This window comes from Trachypithecus francoisi, unplaced genomic scaffold (genome assembly GCF_009764315.1).
Source record: "Trachypithecus francoisi isolate TF-2019V2 unplaced genomic scaffold, Tfra_2.0 Lachesis_group17, whole genome shotgun sequence".
In the NCBI taxonomy this organism is placed as follows: Eukaryota; Metazoa; Chordata; class Mammalia; order Primates; family Cercopithecidae; genus Trachypithecus; species Trachypithecus francoisi.
The window spans coordinates 75487200-75508651 of NW_022681462.1; the positions used below are offsets into that span (position 1 = coordinate 75487200).

At 38.9% G+C, this 21452-nt stretch overlaps 1 protein-coding gene across 1 annotated transcript in view; it reads right to left on the reverse strand.

Annotated features, from left to right (window-relative positions):
* Positions 1-21452, reverse strand: part of TTC27 (tetratricopeptide repeat domain 27) — a 189665-nt gene that overhangs the window by 46795 nt on the left and 121418 nt on the right. The window contains 2 exon segments of the mRNA XM_033176078.1: positions 8823-8845; positions 8848-9049. Of these exon segments, the coding sequence (XP_033031969.1) occupies positions 8823-8845; positions 8848-9049 (225 nt within the window).

Genomic DNA, 21452 nt, shown 5'->3' on the forward strand with positions numbered 1-21452 from the left:
CCCCCACTTTAAATCAAAAGCTAGAAATGATTAGGGACTGCGGATCACAAAAGAACCAGAAGAGAGGCTTTTGAATGTCCTCACCAAAAGAAATGATAAATGTATAAGGTGATCTCGTGCTAAATACCCTGATTTGATCATAATACAACATATACCTGTCCTGTAACAGAAAATTGTACTCCACAAATATGTATAACTACAATGTATCAATTAAAATGAAAAGAAAGCTAAAAATGATTAAGTTTAGTGAGAAAGGCATGTCGAAAGCTGAGACAGGCCGAAAGCTTGGCCTCCTGCACCAAACTGTTAATCAAGTTATGAATGCAAAGGAAAAGTTCTTGGAGGAAATTAAAAGTGCTACTCCAGGGAACACACAAGTGATAAGAAAGCGAAATGACCTTACTGCTGATATGGAGAAAGTCTGAGTGCTCTAGATAGATCAAACCGGCCATAACATTCTCTTCAGTCAAAACCTAATTCAGAGCTAGGCCCTAACTCTCTTCAATTCCATGAAGGCTGAGAAAGGTGGAGAAGCTGCAGAAGAAAGTTTGAATCTAGTAGGGATGGTTCATGAGCTTTAAGGAAACAAGCCATCCCCATAACATAAAAACACACAATGAAACAGCAAGTACTGATGGAGAAACTGCAGCAAGTTATCCAGAAGATCTGGCTAAGACCACTGATGAAGGTGGCTACACTAAACAGATTTTCTAGGAAGACAAAACAACCTTCTTTTGGAAGAAGATGTCATACAGGACATTCATAGCTAGAGAGAAGTCAATTCCTGACTTCAAAGGACAGGCTGACTTTCCTATTAGGGGCTAATACACCTGGTGACTTTAGGCTGAAGCCAATGCTCATTCACCATCTGAAAATCCCATAGGTCTAAAGAATTAGGCTAAACCTACTCGGCCTGAGGACTATAAGTGGAACAGTGAAGCCCGGATGACAATACTTCTGTTTACAGCATGGTTTACTGAATATTTTAAGCCCATTGTGTAGACTTACTGCTAAAAAAAAAAAAAAAAATCCTTTCAAAATATTACTGATCATATTACTGATCATTGACATAGCACCTGGTCACACAAGAGCTCTGATGAAGATGTACAAGGAGACTAATGTTTTCATGCTTGCTAACACAACAACCACTCTGCAGCCCATAGAACAAGGAGTAATTTAGACTTTCAAGTTTTATTATTTGAGAAATACATTTCATAAGGGTATATAGCTGCCATACATAGTGATTCCTCTGATGGATCTGGGCAAAGCAAATTGAAAATCTTCTGGAAAGGATTCACCATTCTAATGTTCACCATTGAGAACATTCCTGATTCATGGGAGGAGGTCAGAACATCAACATTAATAGGAGTTTGGAAGAAGCTGATTCCAACTTTCATGGATGACTTTAAGAGGTTTGAGATTTCAGTGGAGACAGTCACTGCACATGTGGCAGAAATAGAGAACTATAATTAGAAGGGAGCTTGAAGATGTGGTTGAATTGCCACAATCTCATGATAAAATTTGAAGATATGAGAAGTTGCCTCTTATGCATGAATAAAGAAAGTGGTTTCTTGAGATGGAATTTGTTCCTCGTGAAGATGTTGTAAACATTGTTGAAATGACAAGGATTTAGAATATTACATAAACTTGACTGATAAAGTAGCAGCAGGGTTAGAGAAGACTGACTCCAATTTTGAAAGGAGTTCTACTGTGGCCAAAGAGCTATCAAACACCACTGCATGCTACAGAGAAATCTGGCATGAAAGGAGGAGTCAATCTATGCAGTAAACTTCACTGTTATCTTATTTTAAGGAATTGCCACAGCTACTCCAGCCTTTAGTAACCACCACACTGATCAGTCAGCAGCCATCAACACCGAGACGAGACCTTCTACCAGCTAAAAGATGGTAACTCACTGAAGGCTCAGATGGTCATTAGCATTTTTTTTTTTTTGGCAATAAAGTAGTTTTAAATTAAGGTATGTAGGGTTTTTTGTTTTTTGTTTTTTTTAGACATAATAGTATTGCACACTTAACAGACTACAGCATAAACTCAACTTTTATGTGCACTGGGAAACCAAAAACTTTGCATGACTTGCTTTATTACAATATTCGCTTTACTGCAGTGGCCTGGAACTGAATCTACAGTATCTCTGTGGTATGCTTGTACATATACTGTCTACAATATCATATAATCTCACAAAGGCAAGTGACTGATTGATTGAGGAGGAGGTTAAGGAAAATTAATTTTTAAAGAGGTAGAAGAGACTGACAAAAGTAAGGGAAAAATGTATGTGTGTTAAGTGGGAGATGGAAAAATTGATAGGACATAATATTTCTCTTTTTCAGTGCTACACACACTGGTTTGATAGCTGAGCAATTTCTTTTGTTTTTACTTTTTTGCATAAAAGTAGAGTGTAACAGGAAGAATAATTACCTAAGAATAGGAATAAGAACGTATATTTTAATTCTAGCTTCTGCCTGGGAAATTGTGCCTGGGAGATTTGGTCAGATTTCCCTCTCACTTTCTTCAGCTTTCACTATCCCACAAACCTCAGAAGTCTAAGGCTGAATTTAAGTAGTTTCAGAAGTCACCTGCAAAAATGAAACAAGTGGATATAAGTGAACAATGGCTAGCAATCTCCAAACCATAAATATAAGTGGTACATGTCTTAAAAAAAAAAAAAAAGAAAGAAGCTTTTGACTTTCAGCTTTACAGTCAGACAAAATCTCTTGCTAGCCTCAGGTCAATGGTATAATGAAGGACTGGTGAATGTAATAGGTTGTGTATCATTTAGCACGGTGGCAAATGAAGTCATTACTACTGTTCAAAAAAGGCCCCAAGGCCATCCTATTATAAAGAGATAAATGACATGGAGTGACAGAACTAGAAACAGACCAGGATATACCATTGCTCTATGAGATCACAAGTCAGAAAGAAGGGACTGGGCTGAAATAAAACGACAGAATGCGTGAAATGTCTCTTTTGTAATTTTAACTGAAGCAATCCTATTTATTTTTTTTAACTCTCTCTTATAAGCCCCAAATTTTAATATCTAAGTCAATTTTTGGGGAAAGAAACACCATCAAGATCATCCCTCCAGCAAAACAACGATGTTCACTCCTCCAAATATCCAAATTGAAGATCTACGAAAACAAAAACAAAAACAAAAGCCCACAGAGAAATAAAAAGGAACAAAAATCACATTCTAATGGCGGGGGGAGGGGAGGTCAGTGCATTTAGCAGTCTTCGCTGTGCTGTCTAACTATCCTTCAGCTGACTTTCAGAAAAAAATAACACCCTAAGCTCATCAAAATATACATTTGCCATTTGCTTGTTTAAATTAAAAATAATTATTAAAACAAAGGAACACTTTAAGGAATTCACAAAATAAAAATAAAAAAATAAAAAAAAATAAGTGGTACATGTCTTTTGGTTCTCTAATGAATGCACCATAGACAATGTATTCAGTTTTGCATCCCATCCCTGATATAAGACCAAACTCCTCTATTTTGTATAGGAGCTCTCATTTTTTAAACTTGCGCTCTCACTCACTTTATAGAAGTTCTTTGTTTTTATTTAAGCTCTCACTTTAAAATGTGCTTAAATCTAAAAGATGAACAATAGCCTTTTTTCCTCCTAACCCTTTCCAGATACAACTATTCATATACCAATTTGACTTCAGAAAGTTATTAAGATGTGCAAAAGCCACTCAAATACCACTTTTGGTTTGCCTAAATTTTGTTATTTAGCCTAATTCTTTGGATATGTCTAAAAAAGAGGATAGAATTTTTTTAATTCCATTTTTCTATTTTCCCTTTATTGCCAGTCTTAAAGGAGACAACATAGCATATATGCTTTCTCCCTCCAGACAGTTCAAACTTGGTTCACAAGTTAAAACGAGTCTATAGTGTTTAAGTTTGCATCTTGTAGTAGTTCTGTACAATTACAGCATCCAATGCCTGCATATTTGGCATAGTTTACTGCCTGAATTGGATCCACATGAGAAGCTCTAAAATATTCTCACATAACATCTGTTTATACTGTGACTCTGCTTTGAGCAACTGTCATTTCTTTGTCTATATAAATAATTAATTCTAAATTATATAACGAGACCAAAAAGCCCTGTCAAGTTCTCCCTTGTGACTTTCCTCTCTTCATCCCTTCCTTCCTATTGCCCCTCCCACACTGAGAATGGCCATGGCTAAAAACTAGGCTATTGGGCTGGGGGGCAGTGGCTCATACCTGTAATCCCAGCACTTAGTGAGGCTGAGGCGGGAAGATCACAAGGTCAGGAGTTCAAGACCATCCTGACCAATCTGGTGAACCCCTGTCTCTAGTAAAAATACAAAAATTAGCTGGGCATGGTGGCACATGCCTGCAATCCCAGCTACTTGGGAGGCTAAGGCAGGAGAATCGCTTGAACCTGGGAGGTGGAGGTTGCAGTGAGCTGAGATTGCGCCACTGCACTTCAGCCTGGGCGACAGAGCAAGACTCTGTCTCAAAAAACAAACAAACAAACAAACAAAAACAAAAAAACTAAACTATTGCTACAGTCTCTGAGTGTAACTCAGTCTCCATCTAGAATCTCCCACAGCCAGTGTTGCCAAAACAATATTCCTGAATTACCTCTTTACACACCACATTCCTTCATTTAAAACAAAGCTCCAAAGAAATCAACCCTTTAATGGCTCTCTATCTGTCAAATAAAAAACCCAACAGTTTAGACTCACATTGAAGATGTTTCACAACCTGGCTCCAGTCTAGGGTTCCCACTATAACTGCCCTACTTCCTTCCACCCTAAAAAACTAACCTCTTCACCAAACCTCTGTTCCCCCTGCAAACACACACACACACACACACACACACACACTTCTCTCTGTGTTTCTACAGCTTTGCTCATACTCTTCACCTGCCTAGAATGCCCCAACCTCTGCCCTTCCTCTACCTATTCAAGTCCTACCTGTCTTTCAAAGCCAACTCCAACATCCTCTCTTCATTGTCTACCAAAGGTAGAAATGTTCTCTTTGGCCTCTATATAACTAGTGCTTTACATATAAATTGCTAGGTATTTATTTGATGCATCATTATTGTTAGCTAGTTCTGTCTGTGTTTGCTTCACTAGATTGCCAGGGTACAAATGGGACTATCTGCTGACCTGCTGCTATGTCCTCATTCTTTGGCTCAGTGCTATGTGCAGGGCAGACAATTAGTATATATTTGACTGAAAAAAAGTAGTTGAAGATACTATTTATTCACTCATTTAACAAATATTTATTGAATATTTAATATGTACAAGGCACTTTCACAGGCACGAGGAAAATGTAAACGAACCATACAGATGAAAATTACCATCTTCATAGGACTTGCATTCTAGTGAAGACAAAACAGAACTTTTTTAAAGAAGTAAGCTATACATAAGTGCTATGGAAAAAAATAAAGCAGGGAAGGAAAATTAGGAATATAAGGTGGGAGTATGATCTTAAATAGAATGATCATGGAAGGCCCCTCCTAGAAAGTGACCTTCCAGCAGACTTGAATGAGATATCTGGAAGAAGGACATTCCAAGGAGAGGAAGAGCAAGAGGAAGAGCAAGAGGAAGAACCTGAGGCAGGAATGTGCCTGGCATATTCAGAAAACAAAGAAGGCAATGTGGGGTGAGAAAAGGGAAGAATTGGAGGAAGGAGGGAGAAGAAGTGCTGGGAGCTAGATACTGGGCAGAGTCTTGAGAGCCATTAAGAGACTGGGTATTACCATATCTGACCTGAGTTTGAAAGATAAATGTGGATGCCCTTTGAGAATAGGCAGATAGATGGGCAAGGAGAAAGGCAGGAGGTAACACAATTAATCAGGTGCAAGACAATGGGGATTTGGACCAGGATGACAGGAGGTGGTAAGAAGCAGTCTGATTCTGGACATATTTTCAAGGCAGATCTGCTAGGACTTGCTGATTGATTAGATGTGGGGTATAAGGGAAAGAGGAATTAAGCATGACTCCAAGGTTGGATGGGGTTGCTATTTATAGGGATGAGGATAAGGTTGGGAGGAAGAGGGATTAGGAATGGGGAGAACACTTCAGATACTGGAAATGCTAGGTTGGAGTGAGGAATGGGGAGATTGGGTAAGCAGTTAAGTACTGGTGTCGAGTTCAGTGGAGAAGACAGCAGTGGAAATGAAATCTGGGAGGTTGTCAGTGTACAGTTGGAACTTAAAGCTCCAGCACTAGATGAAATCAAAGATCGGGTAAGCAGTTAAGCACTGGCGTCAAGTTCAGGGGAGAAGACAGGAGTGGAGATAAAATCTGGGAAGCTGTCAGTGTATAGTTGGAACTTAAAGCTCCATCACTAGATGAAATCAAGGAAGTAAGCGCAGACAAAGACAAGGTCCAAGGACTAAGCCTTTAGGAACCAGCAAGGGAGCCTGAGAAGGAGCTGCCAGTGAGGCAGAAGGAAAAGGATAATGCTAACGTGTTGACAACAGACTGTGGGCTGCAGAGAACAATTCATGTCTGTGAGGTACCTGGCACTGATTTAACTGAGATTGTGGCAGGCTAAGGAAGGGAACTCACTTACCCTAGTCATAAGGCAATCGCAGTTAGGATAAACTTTAGGCAGAAGCTTCCAAGATATGCAAGGATATGATACAGTTTTTCAGAAAAGTAAAATTTTAAAAACAATATTGAGTGAGTTCTCCCTTCTACCAAAAACCAAAAACCAACCCCTCACTCCCCACCAAAAAAAATAAGAGTGATAATCAAGTTACAGGAGGGTTTCTCAACCATGGCACTAGTGACATGATAGGCCAGATAATTTTTATTGTAGGGGGCTGTGCTGTGTATTATGGGATGTTTAGCAGCATTCCTGGTCTCTACCCACTAGATGTCAGTAGCATATCCCCACACTTCCCCATTGTCAAAATCAAAAATGACTACATAAGTTGTCAAATGTCCTCTGGGGGACAAAATCATCCCCAGTTGACAACCACTGAGTTAGAGCCAACTGTCAACAAAAAACAATTCCTTAGTACACTCTAAGCATCCTTGCTGTCAAATACACCCATTAGTTTCTGCTGATATTCTGTACTTACACTGGTCCTACTCTCTTCTCCAGGCTTTTTACCTGATTTGGAAAGTTCTAATTATATCCACCATCCAGAGTATGGAAAGTAAGCAACTAGCTCAACCTGTCATTTAAAAAAACACGCTTCTGATTTTCTTCAATGTAAAAGGCATTCCCTCAGTTATCCAGTTCAAAAATGATAATTTCTGCACACCCTTGTTCACAGCAGCACTACTCACAATAGTCAAGGGGTAGAAGCAAGCCGAGTATCCATCAACAGATGAATGGGTAAACAAAAAGAAGTATGTACATAGAATGGAATATTATTCAGCCTTAAAAAGGCAGGAGGTTCTGACACATGCTACAACATGAAGGAATCTTCAGGAAATTATGCTAAGTGAAATGAGTCGGTCTCAAAAGGACAAATATTGTATGATTCCACTTTTACGAGTGGAATCATAAAAATAAAAATCATAAGATAGTTACCCAGCTAAAATCATAAGAGAGAAAGCAAATGGTGGTTGCAGGTGCCAGGATGGGGACCGAAGGGGAAATAGGGAGTTGTTTAACAAGAATAGAGTTTTAGTTTTACAGGATGAAAAAGTTCTGGAGATTGGTTGCCCAACAATGGGAATGTACTTAACACTACTGAACTGTACTTTCATTTAATTTTATTTATTTATTTTTTTCAGAGATGAGGTCTCACTATGTTGCCCAGGCTGGTCTCAAACCCCTGAGCTCAAGTGATCCCTCGGCCTCCCCAAGTGCTGGGATTATAGACATGAGCCACCACGCCTGGCCCTGAACTGTACTTTTAAAAATGGTTAAGATGGTAATTTTTCTATGTTTTTTACCACAATTAAAGAAAAAAAGATAGTGTAGGCTCTGGAATCAGACCATCTTGAGTCGAATACTAGCAAAATGCTTAATGAGTTACCTGGCTCATAGTAAGTGCTTGGTGAACATTAGCCACTAATTATAAGCTGGTATTTTAACTGGTGATTACGGCAAATCAGTGTGCATGTTTTTCAAGAGCCATGATTGACAGTTATACATGCCTTTGATTGGTGAAATGGGAAGGCAGTTATAAATAAAGTTTGGTAGAAAAAATGACCATTTCTAATAATAAGACATTCTGATAACTGAATATCATTAAGTACGAAATAAGGTTAATCTCTCTTCCCTCAAAATTAGGTCCACTCCTGTGGATTTATCATGTCACTTAGTTTAAAGATCCAGACCCTTTTGTATTGTTTTTTCAAACCTTTAAAAACTTGTTAACATTTAAAGTTATTTGTGTGTATATAAATACACGTTTTTCTTAAAATGATCAAGAATCCATTCTATATGCTATCCTATTTATATAAAGGTTTTTCTTTCATTACTGATTTCAGCAAATACTTGCAAAGCCCTATGCTGTCTGCAATTTTGACTGTTGTTCATTTTCTTCCTAATGTAGCTGCTCAAAATTGTACCTAATTTTAATAGTTGTATGTCAATAGTTAAGGACAAAGAAGGGGAAAAAATAACAAAATGAAACAGACAGTTAAAGTAATAGAAAGTGAATTAAAAAAAACATACCTATCCACTTTTTGCAACAAGCAAGTTTACAACAAGCAAGAAGTCCATTAGAGACTAAGTTCTTAGCTGTCAAAAACAAACTCACCAGTTATCAGGTTAGAAAATGGATACTCATTCTGTAAGATCAAATCCAAAGAACAGCACAAGCACTGAGAGCAGTAGGGGGTTATGAGTTGTCTAACCTGCATGGGATTAATCTTAACGAGCGTTCGAAGCACTCTACACACTCTTGAAACTCCTTGTTCCGAAGATGAAGGAGGGCTTTGGAGCGCTGCGCACGAGCACTGCGGTACCGGGACAACTCCCAGGCTTTGTCATAGCAAGAATGGTCTCCAAGGACATCTCCAAGCAAGCAATATAAACTTGGTGTTTCTTTTTTCTCCAACTCTTGTCTAAGGATCTTTTCTGCCTAGAAACAATAGAAATAATGAAATTGCTTAGGAGTGATTAATTGCTATTTTTTGTTTTTTAGCACATATACATCTTTAATCTCACACAATCCAAATTTTTATTTTCAACGTTTGAGATTTCTTATTTCACACATCAAGGACACAGGTTGAGTAAGAGGATCAATATAAAATAAATACAGGCAGGCATACCTCAGAGATATTTCGGGTTTGGTTCCAGACCACCGCAATAAAGTGAATATTGCAATAAAGCAAGTCACAAAGTTTTTGGTTTCTAGGATATATAAAACTTGGTTTTGGCCGGACATGGCGGCTCACGCCTGGAATCCCAGAATTTTGGGAAGCTGAGGCGGGTGGATCACCTGAGCTCAGGAGTTCAAGACCAGCCTGGCCAACATGGTGAAACCCTGTCTCTACTAAAAATACAAAAATTAGCCAGGCATGGTGGTGGTTGCCTGCCTGTAATCCCAGTTTATTGGGTGGGAGGCTGAGGCAGGAGAATCACGTGAACCCAGGAGGCGGAGGTTGCAGTGAGCCAAGATTGTGTCATTGCACTCCAGCCTGGACAACAAGAGTGAAACTCTGACTCCAAAAAAAAAAAAAAAGTTGTTTTTATACTATACTGTAGTCTATTAAGTATGCAATAGCATTATGTCTAAAAAAAAATATGCGCAGCTTAATTGCTAAAAATGCTGACACAGAGACATGAAGTAAGCACATGTGGTTGGAAAAATGGTGCTGACAGACTTGTTTGACACAGGGTTGTCACAAACCTTCCATTTGTAAAAGGCGCAGTATCTGTGAGGTGCAATAAAGTGAAATGCAATAAAAAGAGGTATGCCTCTAAGGTGCAAGTAAAAGAAAGGAACGAGGAATAAAAGGGGAACACTGTTTCACTGGCCCTCTGGGGTCCTCAAGGAAAGGCACTGAAGAGAGGTTTACTTCATGGTATCAGGTGGACCCATTACCTGCGCCAGGTGTTGTCACTGTGACCATATTTTACAGCAGTCTCTTTCATTCACCTCTACCTAAAGGCAATGAAAAGCATGTTTCTCCTTTTTCAAAATGGTATGGTTGGGGAGCCTGGGGTCACTGAGGAATTTATAAAGGAGGGGTTTTTTTAAATGTCGATTAAATTGTATATAAATTTACATACAATTTAACAGGCACTGCTTAAAACCTACCTCTTAATCAAACTACATCCTACCTCCCAGATAAAACTTGCTCATACTAGACCTATCTGATTCCAGACAGCCCATTCACTTTAGAAAGTAAAAGTCATCCTCAATACATTGCACAGACTTCAGCATTATTCTCGTATGTCCACAGTTTGGAGCTACCTCATCACTCAGGCTAACTGTGTACCTGTTGCCACCACTCCTCAACTCCCTACCACCGCCATGTCCACCACCCCACTTCTGATAAATTTCAACACAGAGCGAAAAGCACAGTAGCAGGTCTACTTTGCATCCTCATACACACACCTTCACATAAACAGCAGCGGTGCTGCCAAGGATGCTAAGATAGCCATTGCCAAAATGGATGTACATATCCAGGAAAGCCATCCTTTAGTAGCTAAAATGAGACTTTAAAGCCCCTAACATACATCAGCTGGCAATCCGAAAGTCTGTATATATGATTTTCTTTAGGTGGGCATAGCTTTACTCCTTAAGCAGTCTAATTTTTGTGAAATCTTTTAAAAGAAGACTGTGCTTCTAAAAGTGTCTTTGGATGTTGGCTCCTCTGCATTTCTGATATAGTACAGGTTATGTATGCTTTTTAGACCTAATCTGAAAGTGAAACTGGAATTTATAAAACAGTTTCTAAGAAAAAATACTTCTAAGTCCCAAATAGTCAAAATAAACATAAAGTTTTAGAATATAATCCACGTAATTCCTCTCTTCAAACATAATACAATAGCTATTGAAGTATCTAACTATAACTCTACTCATCTATAAAGAGGCGTATTCAACCACAGATTATAGCCACATCAGAATTTTTGCTGAAATCATCTTACCACGTGATTGAAGGCATTTCTCTTGACAGCCTGGCATTGACGGTATGGTACCCATATCACCCCAGAAATTCTGGAAGCCAATTCACCTAATAAATTCCTTTGTACTTTAGCCAGTTACAGTGTACTGTAGTGGTCTGTAATTAAACAATGACCATTATAGTAACTAGGTATAGGAATGATTTCAGGCAATGTACTCCTGGGGCAAATGGAAATGTGTGATTGGTATCTGATCTGGTTGGGTTTGAAGACAGAGAGGCTGCAGTGATCATGAGGGGGTAAAACACTGGTAGTCCATGATATCCCATGATGAAAGAATGACTTAAATTACCATGTGTGGTAACAGAACTAAGACAATACCTAATGCGTGGCTTTGTGTATTGAGTGATAGGAGATTATGAGGGAATACAACAACTGTGAGGTAAGTTGGCTGTTTCCAAGTTCACTAGACAGCTCAAAGAAAGCAAATGACATTCAGTGTTTTAAATCCCCCAGGTCAGAGAACCAGGAAATTTCTATGATTATCTAAAAGAATTTATTTTCCCCTGTAGCTACCAACCTGGTATAGCCAAATTCAAAAGTAGGTAGATACTGCTCCTATAGGATAGCTGAATTAAAATGTAGAATGAATTCAGTTTTATTAGTTCTTTTATTTTTTTATTTATTTTTATTGTTTATTTTATTTTTATTTTTGAGATGGAGTCTTGCTTCTGTCACCTAGGCTGGAGTGCACTGGCATGACCTCGGCTCACTGCAACCTCCACCTCCCGGGTTCAAGCGATTCTCCAGCCTCAGCCTCTCAAGTAGCTGGGATTACAGGCATGTACCACCGTGTCCAGCTAATTTTTGTATTTTTCAGTAGAGAGGGAGTTTCGCCATGTTGGCCAGGCTGGTCTCGAACTCCTGACCTCAAGTGATCTGCCCACCTCAGCCTCTCAGAGGGCTGGGATACAGGTGTGAGCCATGGTGCCCAGCCCAGTTTCACTAGTTCTATGTGAATGTTAGGGCATTTGGGCTCGACGCGGTGGCTCAAGCCTGTAATCCCAACACTTTGGGAGGTCAATGTGGGTGGATCATTTGAGGCCAGGAGTTCAAGGCCAGCCTGGCCACCAGAGTGAAACCCTGTCTCTACTAACGATACAAAAATTAGCTGGGCATGGTGGCACATGCCTGTAATCCTAGCTACTCAGGAAGCTGAGGCAAGAGAATCACTTGAGCCTGGGAGGCAGAGTGGGAGGCGGAAGTTGCAGTGACCTGTGATCAAGCCACTGCACTCCAGCCTGGGTGACAGAGAGAGACTCTGTCTCCAAAAAAAAAAAAAAGTTAGGGTATTTGATTGGATTAATCAAGTATGCTTTAGTCTTCCATTTTATTTTCTCTATTGGCTTTCAGTTATATATCATTTTATACTCTTTAGCGATTGCTCTGGGTGAGCATGGGACTATGGTAAAAGTGACACTATGCGACTTTCAAAGCTGGGGTATAACAGGCCAATCAGCCTCTGTGTGGTTCTCTTGGAATCCTCCTTGGGGTCCTGAGCTGCTCAGTAAGTAGTCCTACTCCCTGCAGTCACCATGCTGTGAAGAAGCCCTAGCTAATTCATGTGTAGAAATCCCACTGAGAGGCCCTGACATCAGATGAAGAGAGTTGTTCAGCCAGTCTCCAAGTGTCCGAGACCTGCCACCATCTGATTGCAACTACATGAGTGATGCCAGACCACTGCTCAGTCAAACCCTCCCTAAATTCCTGTTCTACAGAAACCATGAGAAAGAAACAATGATTGCTGCTGTTTTAAGCCACTAAGTTTTGCGTAGGTTTGTTACACAGCAATAGGAACTGTAACCATTGTTTAAAGAGAGGGTAAGTCTAGTACCAGTTACTTCATCCTGGCCAGGAGCAGAAAAGGGCACTGATTATGAAAGAGCAGGATCCAAGAAAATGGAGACATTTGGGAGGATTTAAATAACAGAAATTCCCCAAATCTACTAAGTTTCCTATACCAGCAGAGTGTATCTAATAAGACTAGTGCTACTTTGCTTAAAGACACCATAATGACTGTACCCTTCCATCCCTCATTGCCTCCAGATATAAAAATAAACCAACATGCAAAAAGAACAGTTCATTTTGTTAATTTACAGAGGGAAAACCTTGGGACCATATGGTAAAACAGATTCTAACCATGCTAGACCAGAAAGCAAAAGGATCATAATTTAAATCAGGCTGAATTAAGATATTCATCAGAAATTTTTGATTCGCAGTGCTAACTCAAGCAGCTGGGGATGGTTCTAAATTATTTGCTCAACTGCTTGACTAAAATCTGAACTCAAATGTGGCCAAAACTAAACAAAGTTGAGATGCCAGAAATTCCTTTGTGTAATGTACAGGAAGGCATCCAACAACTTAGAACAAAAAGGCTGTTGTCAATTTATCACTTGCAACCTGCTCATCTACCCCTAACTATGTCCCCAACAGGGCCAAGAAGATATTCCTTTTACATTTTAAATGGGAGAACCAGCATTTTTGAAAAGTGCTATGGTAGATGTTCCGTGTAAGCTGGGGAAAAGCATGGAGGTCCTTTGTTGAAAAGGGTTTCCTGATTTTAATGGGGGTGATTAGAACTCAGGGTGGGAGAGACTTGCTGATAGCACTGAACCTAGAAGCATGATGAGCACAGTTATTTGCAATAAGCATGGCCAGAGTGATAATTAGATGATTAGGTTGGACTAGCATGGATCTTACTTAAGTAGTGACTGACTGATCCTGAAGCTTCAGTTCCAAACTAGATGGGCAGCTGATGAAGTTCAAACTTGGTATGTATGACACTAAATTTAAAAAATTCTAGGTTTGGAGACCAGATGCCTGACCTGAGTCTCCATGCTAAGACATCGTCTCTCACCCAGTTCCTATCTTTGAGTCACTTCAAAGACTCACAGCCTTTTACAAAAAATAAACAAGAAGCCAATACCATTCAGGAAGGACTCTGGAATAACATAACAAGGATATATCATAGCTCTTCTCTAGCATTTTCCAAAGAAGTAAATATAAATATTTGCCAAATAATTATATCCTGGGGAAAGAGAAATACCCCATCTTCTTAGGGTTAGCTCTTAATGTTAACCCTTTGGGACTCAGAACATCATCATGATGAATGGTTGGGTTAATGAAAGTCTATCCATCCCATGGTAGGCCCAGTAAGTTTCTGAATCTACCTGGTGGTGATTTCTCTAGTTCCCTTCTCTTCCCTCCACTGTAAATGTACAGTGAATTAGATATATTGAGCAACCAGCAGACCCTCTAGTAAGTGCTACTACAGTATAAAGGGCCAAGCAAAAGCCCCTGAAGTGTACTCCTCTCATTAAAAGAGTAAACTCAAAGCAACACTGCATATCTAGTAAACCAGAGGTTGGTGCCATTATCAAAAATGTGTGTGTGTATGTGTGTGTGTCTGTGTGTGTGTGTGTGTGTGTGTGTGTGTGTGGTTTAACCTACCCATTTAAACTGAGCAGAACAAAAATGGGTCCTGGAAAATGTCATGGATTATGATAAACTTAACATAGTGGTGGCTCTGATTACAGCTACTGTTCTGGACATAATCTCTGCTGGAATAAATCATTACATGGGAAGCAGGGTACTGATACAGCAAATGTGCTTTTCTCTACACAATAACCAGACAACGCCAGACGTGGCAGCCTTTTACCAGCACAGAGAGAAGAACACTTGTCCTATCTTGCCTGAGAACAACATGGACTTTATGATATAATTTAATCTGCAAGGAACTTGATTGTCTCACCATTCCATGCCCTTGATGACATCATGCTAATAAAACACAAACTAAGATTTAAAAAACTTCTGTGCCAATGTCAACTGAAAACCAATTAAAAATTATTATATAGTTGATATTAATACTTAGGGAAATGTTGAATTTATAAAAATCCATTTGATATATCATCTCTAAGGAACTCATCTATTAAAAAAATCAAGGTTTGTTAAATTAAATATTTGATGTTATATGTTGTAAGAATGCTTTAATATCTTATATTCCATTTGAAGAAACTTTTTAAAAGTTTCCCCATGTCAGAAACCCTTCTTTATGTAACACAGTCTATGGAATAATCTGTACCTGCTAGTATGTTGCTACTTTCCAAATAAGTAAATTCCCAAGTTAAACAACGAAACCATTGCATAGTCATATGTACTGGATTACGCTATGTCAACTTGCTTAAACTGGAAACTGTTTCCTAAAATCCCTTTTCCTTGTGATTTCATGTTAGAGTTCATCATGGGAGAACCTCTTAAGGATCTGAAAGGCAGAAGTGAAGCAACAGCCTTTACTCTTGGACAGCTGTCATGGTCTAATATGGTAACAAACAAGATGTGGAGATGCTCTGCAGATCCCAGATCCCATGCTCTGTGTGTCTACCTTGTCCTTCCAACTGCTGGCTCTGCTGACCTACAGCAACCTCAGGCCCCCATGAGACATTTGCTGTGTGGACTAACAGGGTTAATAGCTATATAGATATAATGTCTTTCCATAGATCCCTCCACAAGCCCCTGCTTCATGGTCCCATTTCAATGGCTGAAAGTACTTGGCTTCTTGGATTTCCCTTAAGTTCTGACTTACCCACTTGTGCCAATGTGTCAAGTGAACTAGTCAATGATTCTTGCCCTGATCTTCTGATTCCCTCTTCCATACCTTCATTTCCCTAGCTCTTCTCACATGTGTGTTAAGATTCAACTCCTTTAGTAAACCCCTTATTCTCTAAAATACTCAAAGTGGCTCTGCTTCCATAAAACAGGCCTAAGTGATAATATCTTTTTTTTTTTTTCCTATTTCTACCTTTTAAACTTCCTATGTATTCTTCCATTTGGTAGTAATATATAGGTTAGTTTTTATCCAGTTCGTTCTTAAATGCAGTAATCCCTATAATAATTCCAAGTAGTATATATTAATATGCCCATTTTTGAGAGAAAGAAATAAAAGCTTAGATTTCTTAGTCAATTGATCACCCACAACCCAAAGAACATTAAGTTAAAAAGCAGGAACTTGATTCTAGGTTCATCACTATTCCACAGGCGGACATAATAGTATAAGGACATCTGAAAATTCCCTCCACTATAAAATAACTAGAAAACTGGCCCAAAGTGTCAGAACCAACATTTTCAGGACTCTGAAAATTAACCAAAGACTTGCAATAATACAGGAAGCATTTTTTCCAGAGAAATGGCTAAATCTTGGTAAGAAGAGCAAGCTTCATGGCATTTCAACTTGTGCCATTCCAATCCCCTCTTCTCCAGTTCTGTAGTAGCCTTGAAAACCAAGAGCCTGCAATCATCGTGAAAACCAGTGGCCTGGCAGCCACTGGAGGGGGCAGAATGGATTTGAAACACTTTTAAAACTGCATTCCCGGAAAACTGTCATCATATGCCCAGTCTAGTGGTTCCCTGGAAAAGCTCACTTGTAAGACTGTCTTTATTTGACCTAATTCTAAGCTTGTCCAGTGAAAAGCCTTTCAAAAAACAACTAGAAATGACTGATTAATTTTGCAGCTGCCTGAGGTGGTAAATAACAGTTGGGGCAAACAAATGCAAAGAAATAAGACAGTATGTTTATACAGGGAAAAGGCAATCAACAGAAACTATCCCTGAGGATGCCCAGATATTAGATTTACTAAACAAACACTTAAAATCAACTATTTTAAGTAATCCCCAGTACAGGCATTAAGAATATAACTCAGGCCGGGCACAGTGGCTCATGCCTGTAATCCCAGCACTTTGGGAGGCCGAAGCAGGCGGATCTCCTGAGGTCCGGAGTTCGCGACCAGTCTGGCCAACATGGTGAAACCCTGGCTCCACTAAAAATACAAAAATTAGCCGGGGATGGTGGCGTGTGCCTGTAATCCCAGCTACCCATGAGGCTGAGCAGGAGAATCGCTGAAACCCGGGAGGCAGAGGCTGCAGTGAGCCGAGATCACACCACTGCACTCCAGCCTGGGTAACAGGGCAAGACTCCACCTCAAAAGAAAAAAAAAAAGAATTGTTAGAACAAAGGCAAATTTTTTATGATAAAATGTTCATTCCATCAAGAAATATATAACAATCACAAATACATGTGCAGCTAAAAGAACTCCAAACTGCATGAAGCAAAAACTGAAAGAACTAAAAAGAAAAATAAATAATTGAACAATAGTATTTGGAGATGTCAATACCTAACTTTTAAAAATGGACAGAATCACTACACAAAAGATGTAAGTAGAAGACTTGAATAATGCTGTAAACCAACTAGACCTAACAGACATTTAAAGAACACTCTAGCCAACAGCAGAATACACATTCTTGTTAAGTGCATATAAACATTCTCCAGGATATACTATATGATAGGCCACAAAACAAGTTTCAACAAATGTTGAGACAAAAGACTGAAGTCATACAAAGTATGTTCTCCAACCACAATTGGGATAAAATTCAAAATCAATAACAAAAGGTATTTTGTGGAAATTAAACAATATACTCTTAAATAATCAATGAAATGAAGAAATTACAACAAAATTAAAAACACTTTGAGATTAATAAAAACAAAACCAAAATATGCTGAAACTTACGGGATGTAGCAAAAGCCTGATTCAATGGAAATTTATACCTATAAATGCCTATACTGAAAAAAAAGTTCTCAAATCAATAATCTAACCTTCCACCAAAAGTCACTAGAAAAAGAACAGCAAACTAAACCCAAAGCAAGCAGAAGAAAGGAAATAAAAATTAGGGTATAATTTAAAAAACAGAGGATCAAAAAATAATAGAGAAAATAAAAAAACCAAAAGTTAAATCTTTAAAATCAAACTACTAAAATTAGAAAGAAAAGAGCAGACATTACTATCAATCTTACAGAAATAAAAAGGATTACAGGGAAATACTATACTCCCCAGGTATCCTACACTGAAAATAGGATCCAAGGCTCATACATCAAATCACACGCTCAAAGAATCTGCTTGTTTAAAAACACCACTCTACAAATATTTATTCTACTTCAAACTATACCATATTATAGATTGTGAAGATTTACCAAAGTCTAATACCTAGTATTCTGCAACCATTGCAAAGAAGACAAAATAAATATAAACAGTTCCCAACTTACAATGGTCTGACATACAATTTTTTTACTTTACAAAGGTAAAAAAGCAATATACATTTGGTAGGAACTGTACATCAAGTACTCAAAAAATCATTCTGCTTTTCACTTTAAACTGCATAAGATACAGAACACTTTATTACAAAACAGGTTTTGTGTTACATTATTTTGCCCAACTTTAAGCTAATGTGTTTTGAGCACATTTAAGGTAGACTAGGCTAAACTATGACGTTCAGTAAGTTAGGTGTATTAAATGCATTTTATATTTATATATTTTCAACTTACGATGGGTTTGTTGGGAGGTAACCCCATTCTAAGTCAAGAAGCATCTATATACAAATGAAAAATGAAATCATTAGCAGGAAAATCTTCACATTTGGAAATGCTAGGGTACTCAGGATTTCATATATTTCCTCCACCAATTCCCACCTACCACAACTCTTTTAAGAATGAGGAACATAGTGGATGGTGTGCAACTTGTTGCTACCCAACAATATCAGTTCTGGATATTCTATTCACTGCAAGACGGGTCTGAAGGGCCAGAGTGTACAGTTTTCCAGAGAAGGTGAGAAACACTAGAGCAGTCACCCTGCTTAGTCTGAACTGACTTCTTCTTTCCTCAAATTCTATCCCACATTTTTGTGTTAGATAAGTTAATTCTTTCTCCTTGAGATCTTATAACTCTTCTTTCTGCCAACAAAATTATCTTTCCCAAGGGCAATGCTTGCAGTATTTCTTTTCTTCAGCTAGTCATATTGCATTCCTCATTCTTCTTCACTCTTTCCAAAATGTTCTGTTTTCTCTGTCTTCCCCCACTTATCCACTCAATTTACATAATTTATTACCAAATAATGAGCTATAAAAGATGTGCCCAGTGAACATAAATAAAGTACCAGGGCCTACATAACATCACTTCTGCAATATCAAAATGTGAATGGCCAGAAATCTTCACAGAATGCAAAAGCTTCAGAATTTCTGGCTATGGGTTACTATTTCCCCACGGGAATATACAGATGTGCTTTTTTTTTTTTTTTTGAGATGGAGTTTCACTCTTGTTGCCAAGACTGGAGTGCAATGGCGCAATCTCAGCTCACTGCAACCTCTGCCCCCCAGGTTCAAGTAATTCTCCTGCCTCAGCCTCCCAAGTAGCTGGGATTACAGGCATGTGCTGCCATGCCCAGCGAATTTTTTGTATTTTCAGTAGAGTCAGGGTTTCACCATGTTGGCCACGCTGGTTTCAAACTCCTGACCTCAAGTGATCCACCCGCCTCGGCCTCTCAAAGTGCTGGGATTACAGGTGTGAGCCACTGCGCCCGGCCAGATGTGCATTATTATACGATGCAAGAAACTTTCCATCTAAATGTCTATTAAAAATAATAAAAATACATTCCCCAAACAAACAAAAACATATTTAAATGGGCAACTGATTGCAATGAACCTGCAGCGCTTGGAAGAATCTTGTCAGATGCAAACTCCAAAGACCATTACCCCCCGACATACATACAAATCTAAGCTGCTTCAACAGTCTGTTGTAATCACACACAACTAATTATTAATTTTAATACTTTTTTTGGCAATGACTATGCGTAGGTAGTGAATCTCAGCATAAAGCTAAGTTGGCCAAGACTTAAGCAGAACCTGTGATTATAACCAGAATAACACGCTGTTTACTTGACCAGGGAAACCTGCACTATTTAGAGTAAGGGCCATACCCTAAATTGCCCAGAGATGCGTGCCAATTTTTGAGATGAATGTAGTGGGCTGGTAGATGAGCATCCAAAGGAAAGAGTCACTGCTTAGCTCCAGCCAGTTACAACACCGATGTGGGACTCTGGTCACTCAGTGTTTCCACATCTTTCAATTCTTTAAGAGAGGCCAAGAAATCTAGAATTTTTTTAGGTGAAATATCCTTAAAATATTTATTTATGTATTTATTTATTTATTTCAAAACACTGTGTAAGGCAAACAAACTGCCTCTCTGGCCTATATTCACCCATAAGCTGCCAGTTTGCAACCTCAGATTTAGGTCATTAAACTCCCACCCCACAGTGGACATCACAGTTGCTTTTTTCCTGTTTAGCATCCCTTCCCTGATCTTCTGAAAATTGAACTCCTCTTCCCTGAGGAAAACCCACTCCATATGTGGTCCAGGTAGTTCCTATCAGATGAGAGGGCAGAAGGCACATGACTCAAGCCCTTCAGTCTTCCACTGAATCTTTCTTTAGAGATGTGGAATTGACTATATTTTTCCACTGAGATTACTAAACTTGGGCTTCCTATGGCCATGACGTCTGCCTCAGGGAGAGAGCTACAAAGTCCTGATGATATCATCTGAGCCCCTGCAGGAGCTCTCATGCGAAGTCTACTAGAATTTTCAGTTGCAAGAACCCATAAAATTTCCTTTTTTGCCTAAGCTAGTATGTGTTAATTATTTTACAATCAAAAGAGTTTTAACATATTGCTTAAAAAATTGTGTTTCATAATCAAGTTTATAGACTTCTAACTACAAGAAGATCTGTGAGGATATATGTGCTTTTTTTTTTTTTTTTTCGAGACCAAGTCTCACCCTGTCACCCAGGCTGGCATGATCTTGGCCTACTGCAAACTCCACGTCCCAGGCTCAAACGATTCTCCTGCCTCAGCCTCCTGAGTAGCTGGAATTACAGGTGCCCACTACCATGCCCAGCTAATTTTTGTATTTTTAGTAGAGATGGGGTTTCACAATGTTAGTGGGATGGTCTCAAACTCCTGACATTGTGATCCACCTTCCTAGGCCTCCCAAAGTGTTAGGATTACAGGCGGGAGCCACCGCGACAGGCCATGGATGTACGTGCTTTTAATCAGATAGTTCAAATGTCAAATCTACTTACTAAATGAATGACCATGAACAAGTTAAACTAACATTTTGAGAGTTTGTTCTTCATTTTTGGCTTACCTACCTCAGATAGGTTGAAAGAAGCAGTAAGCCCTAAACTGTTTATCTTCTTCCTCAACTCCTTCCATTAGAAAACCAGACTGGAAAGCAAGACACTTGAGGTTGCCCTACCTCTAGGAAGAGGGGACTTGAAAGAGCTTCGAGGAACATTAATATTTTCCATAAATAATCACACTGGTCAACTGTGTAGTTTCTCCAAAAACAGAAAAATTGCTGTTATCAACTATTAAATAGATGATTACAGAACTTGGCCAAGAAGAAGTAAGAAAGTGAGGTCAAAGAGAAAAAAATTACTGATAGTAGAAGATCAAAACTAAATTTTTCCACATA